Source organism: Grammomys surdaster, unplaced genomic scaffold, assembly GCF_004785775.1.
Source record: "Grammomys surdaster isolate TR1022 unplaced genomic scaffold, NIH_TR_1.0 805, whole genome shotgun sequence".
NCBI classification, from domain to species: Eukaryota; Metazoa; Chordata; class Mammalia; order Rodentia; family Muridae; genus Grammomys; species Grammomys surdaster.
In genome coordinates, this window is record NW_021605224.1 from 114,371 (window position 1) to 119,693 (window position 5,323).

General features: G+C 49.5%; 1 protein-coding gene across 1 annotated transcript in view; it reads right to left on the bottom strand.

Moving 5' to 3' along the window:
• Positions 1-1,447: 1,447 nt before the first annotated feature.
• Positions 1,448-5,323, bottom strand: part of Znf112 (zinc finger protein 112) — a 9,652-nt gene continuing 5,776 nt past the window's right edge. The window contains exons 3-4 of the mRNA XM_028782587.1: positions 4,899-4,994; positions 1,448-4,215 (exon numbers count right to left, since the gene is read on the bottom strand). Coding sequence (XP_028638420.1) covers positions 1,823-4,215; positions 4,899-4,994 — 2,489 coding nt within the window. The 3' untranslated portion in view covers positions 1,448-1,822. The remainder of the gene's footprint in view (positions 4,216-4,898; positions 4,995-5,323) is intronic.

A 5,323-nucleotide genomic window follows, 5' to 3' on the forward strand; every position in this document is an offset into this window, starting at 1 on the left:
TCTCTCTCTCTCTCTCTCTCTCTCTCTCTCTCTCTCTCTCTCTCTCTGTCGACCAGGATGGCCTCAAACTCAGAGATCCACTTGCCTCTGCTTCCTGAATGCTGGCATTAAAGGGGTGCGCCACCACTGCCTGGTTTTCATTACTCTCTTCCAGTTATTATAAACTGGACCAGTGTTGTTCCTTTGAGCCTACAGTCAGAGTGGTAATGCTGGAGGACTTGTTTTCAAGTGTCCCTGCTGTTCATTCCGTTTTTGCCCATCGCTGTGTATATATACCACCGAAGGTTTCCCCTTTCTCAGGATAACTTGCCGTTGTTTGTATCAGGGGCAGTCTAGTTGTCTGAAGATCCAGCTGCGCTGTCCCTTTGTTGCCTCTTTGGTCTGTTTTGACCGAAGATCAGAGAGGCCTGATCAGCCACATACCATTGACACAGCGTTCTTACTTTGGGAGGGCTGGGGCGGAGCACATGATTCTGCAACCGGAAGCACATGGTTTCCTAAGCAACCAGAAAACAAGAGCTTGCACGAAGGGATCCATGTGAGAGGATTAAGAAAACAACAGGAATCGCCCGACAGTCCTTTAATCCCAGCACTTGGGAGGCAGAGGCAGGTGGATTTCTGAGTTCGAGGCCAGCCTGGTCTACAGAGTGAGTTCCAGGACAGCCAGGGCTACACAGAGAAACCCTGTCTCGAAAAACAAAAAAAAAAAAAAAAGAAAGAAAGAAAGAAAGAAAGAAAGAAAGAAAGAAAGAAAAAGAAAACAGGAAGGCCAGAGACTGTCCCAGCCAAAAGCTCGCCTTCTCTTATTGTTGCATTTGTGCACACAAATACTGTAATTAGCCCAAATAGCTCTGAGTTTTCTACTCAGAGCGCCCTGGTGGATGAAACCACCATGAGCTTGCACAACCCTCCCTTGGGAGTGGCGGCTGACAAAGACATGCGTGAGCGAGAGGACGCTCAGCAATTAGAGCATCTGCTGCTCCAGGGGACCAGAGTCCGGTTGCCAGCACAACTCCAGTTCTAGAGGTTCCAAAGTGCTCTTCTGCCCTCCACAGACACTGCAGCATTCATGAGCAAAAGTACATAAACACACGCACACGCACACACAGAGCCAGCCTTAACAGTGCGTCCTATAGAAGAAGGAACTGTGCGCCTGTGTGCTTAGGACGGGACAAGGGGATGCTAACTAACCAAACTGCGGTTTTCGCAGATGAAAATATTCCTGAAGGTCTTACATTTCAAATGGAACTCATTTATTTGCACTGAAATTAAGATCTCTCCTAATCTGTTTTGGAATAAGCTTAAGAATTTCAAATGCTGCATATTTTTACTCATAGAGCAAAACAAACAAACAAAAAACAAACAAAAACCAAAAACCACTGAGTAATACTTTAAGTTATAAAGAAGCATAGATTCATTTTTTTAATTTATTTTTCTGCATATGAGCACCTTGCCTTCACATACATCCGGGCACCGTGAAGATGTCAGATAGCTGCCGTGTGGTCCTCCTCAAAAGCAGCCAGTGCTCGTCACTGCTGAGCCATCTCTCCAGTCACGCGCTGGCAGCCTTGGCAGCGGACGGGCGCCGCTCTCACCAAATGTATGTTCTAGCGGACGTGGATATCACTCTTTTGTTAATCCCCGCTGATGTGTGTGGCGTTGGGAAGTTGTTGGTTCCCCACCGTAGCTTGCTGAGGTTTCGAAAACTCTCGGTACAGCCCTTTCGTTAGAGCTCTATGCCGTGTCCTTCCCATCCACCGTCGGTGTTCATGGTGGGGACAAACATTATGGTATGTCTCCATTAACAAAACAGAACGGCGTTTTACAGGCCTCCGTTTCCGCATAGGTTCTCGAGCGGATAACTGTTCCCATACTCCCGAGTCCTACAGAACTTCTCATTGCTATGGGCCCTCTGATGGATCAGAAGGCCGGAGCTCCACCGGAAGCCCTTCCCACACGCGTCACACGTGTAAGGTTTCTCTCCTGTGTGCACGCGCTGATGAGCTTGGAGATTTGACCTCTGACTGAAGCCCTTCCCACACACCTCGCATTTGTATGGCTTCTCCCCAGTGTGGACTCGGTGATGGGCTTGGAGACTGGAATAGCCGCTGAAGCCCTTACCGCACCGGTCACATCTGTAGGGTCTTCCTTCTGCATGGATCCTCTGATGTGCCTGGAGGCGGGAACTCTCACTGAATCCCTTTGCGCATGTCTCACATTTGTACGGTTTCCCCCCTGTGTGGACCCTCCGGTGGGCCTCGAGGCGTGAACCCTGACTGAAGCCCTTCCCACACACCTCGCATGTATATGGTTTCACTCGAGTGTGGACTCTCTGGTGACCTTGTAGATACGCTCTCTGACTGAAGCCCTTCCCACACACCTCACATATATATGGTCTCTCTCCAGAGTGGACACTCTGATGGCTTTGAAGGTAGGATTTCTGACTAAAGTTCTTGCCACACTCATCACACTGGTAAGGTTTCTCCCCTGTGTGGACTCGCTCGTGGGCCAGGAGAGTGGAGGCCTTACTGAAGCCTTTGCCACACTCTCCACATTTATAGGGCTTCTCTCCAGTGTGGACCCGCTGGTGGATTTGGAGATTAAAGCTCCAGCTGAAGCCCTTCCCACATTCCTCGCACGTGTACGGTTTCTCTCCGGTGTGAACTCTCTGGTGGCCTTGCAGGTGTGAACGCCGGCTGAAGCCCTTCCCACACTCCTCACACTTGTACGGTTTCTCTCCGGTGTGGACTCTCTGGTGGCCTTGCAGGTAGGCACGCCGGCTGAAGCCCTTCTCACACTCTTCACACTTGTACGGTTTCTCTCCGGTGTGGACTCTCTGATGAACGTTAAGAACCGATCTGTGACTGAAGCCCTCCCCACAGGCGTTGCATTTATGCACCTTCTGTTTCTGATGATCCTTGGGGGTGGAGCTCCAGTTACAGCCACCTCTGCCCTCTTTGTGAAAAGGCTTTCCTTGAATGTGAAGTTTCTGCTGGCCTTGAAGGCACAACGCCTGACTGAAGCCGGTACGGCACCTACAGTTGTGTGGTTGTCCCCTGGGGTGCACTGCTGGAAAGTCCTGAAAATGTGGGGGCAGACTGAAGTGGTTATCACAATCGGGGTTACAGAGAGTCTCTTCCACATGGACTCTGTGCGGAACATCTGGATTTGAGCAGTGTGTGAAATCTTTTCTACACTCCACATCTTGACAAAATTTCTCTTCGGGACCGACTTTCCGATTAACTTGAAGAGATAAACTCTGATTTAAAACATTCCGATTCTCCTCATAATTATTGGCTTCTTCCCTAGGATGGGCCCTAAAAGGACTATTGTGGTGGAAACTACTACCCACGGCTTGCTCGGGGATGCTGCATTTCTGGGAGGAGTTGCCTGGGTTGGCACGCTCACACGTGGTAAGAGGGGAACCGCGGTGGACATTCTTACTGCAGTTGAGCAGCACTTGTTCCATACGTGCTCTTGGAGGGGACTGCGGAGGTGGGCTCCCAGAAGCACCTTCGTCTCCTGTCTCTGGACCTGGGCGACCATGAAGAGCTGAGCTATCACCACAGCCCTCTCCATACAGACCTCGTGTACGGGGCTTCCCTCTTGAGTGACCCTGCTGATGTGTGTGAAAGTTGTGGTCATTGTCATTGTCATCATGGCCCCAGGCTTTTCTATTCTTGGGACATGGGGAGGGCTCTGGCCCTAATTCAATCAAGTCCTGATTAAGTAATGATACCTTCAGGGTTTCTCCTCTGTGGTCACGGAAACTATAGCTTTTTCCTTTGCCCTGTGGCCCCTCACTGTCACTGTGGTAGGAGGACCAGCCGACACTGTCACACCTACAGAAGTGACTTCTTATGCATGTTTGCTGACCTTTCCACTGGCAATTATATGCCCTGCTGAGATATGGTTCCCCCCAAGTCTGCTGGGATCTCAGAGAAGGAAACTCCTGACTTTTCCTGGAAGCAGAGTCTTTGTGTACAGGAGGCAACACGTAATTCCCGTCTTCAGAAATCTGAATGGGGACCCACACCAGGCAGGGACCTCCTCGGCTCTGAGGTTCACTGTTACCCCCTTGGCATCTTTTTATAAACTCTCCACCCCTGGGTAATGTGCTTGCACCCCATGGCCAGGGCTGACAGGAGAGCTCCTTGGGACAAGAGTTTAATTCCATGTCTTCTGCGTTCTCTCCAGCATGTCCACTCCTTCTTCCTATGAGGAGGAGGAAAATCCAGACAAACGCACAAGAAAACACCTTATTAAGAGACTGCTGCATTTCACCCTGCTCACAGCAGGACATTGTCATGTCACACTGTTACTATGGGTACTTTCAAAGCACCTGATATACATGTAGGAGCCACAAAACCGAGGCTCTCTGGGTACCTTAAGTTCTGGGTTTTCTAATAAAATCTGGGTATCAAATATGGCCCCATTCAAAAGATTTAGTGAACTTTACGCATGTCCCTGTGGCTTTACCATGGGTTGTTGGGTGATCCAGTGGACAAAAGGGATATTCCCAAAGCAGAAAAATGTCTTTTGTCTTGTGTGTGTGTGTGTGTGCATGAGTGAGAGTGTGTGAATGTGTGTACATTTTAGTGTGCATGCATGTGTGCATGTGTGTGTGTGAATGTGTATGCATGTGTGTGTGTGTGCATGTGTGTGCATACACATGCTGTGTATGCATGTGTGTGTGTGTATTCAAGCTAAGGCATGACAGTGGAGGTCAGAGGACAACTTGGAGCTGTTAGTTCACTCCTTTCTTTCACCATGTGGGCTCTAGGAAAGTAACACAGGTCCTCAGGTTTGGTTCCAAGCACCTTTACTCCAGGGCCATATCCTGCCCTGTGCTCTGGAAAGCACACCTCCCCCCACTCTCCCCGATGCACCATTCTCACCTGAGAGATCACCCGCTTGGGCTCCCGCCTCCCCCATCCAAAGCTTCTCTTCGTTCTCCAGCTGGGCTATCAGACCCGGTTTGAAGGGCCGGTGTGCTATGTAAAAAAAGAAAAGCAGAAGTTTGATGATGTCTATCTTGTCAAAAAATAGATTAAAAAAAAAAAGAACTGAGTATGGAGGTATATGTCTGTTGTACCAGCATTTGGGAGGCTGAGGGAGGCAGATCAGAGGTTCAAGGTCACCCTCAGCTGTACAGTAAGTCTGAGACAGCCTAGCCTGGGCAATATGAGACCCTGACTCAAAGAAACAGAAACAAAAAAAAAAAAAACAAAAAATGAAAAGAAAAAAAAGGAAGGAAGGCAGGAAGGCAGGAAGGGAGGAAGGGAGGAAGGGAGGAAGGGAGGAAGGGAGGAAGGGAGGAAGG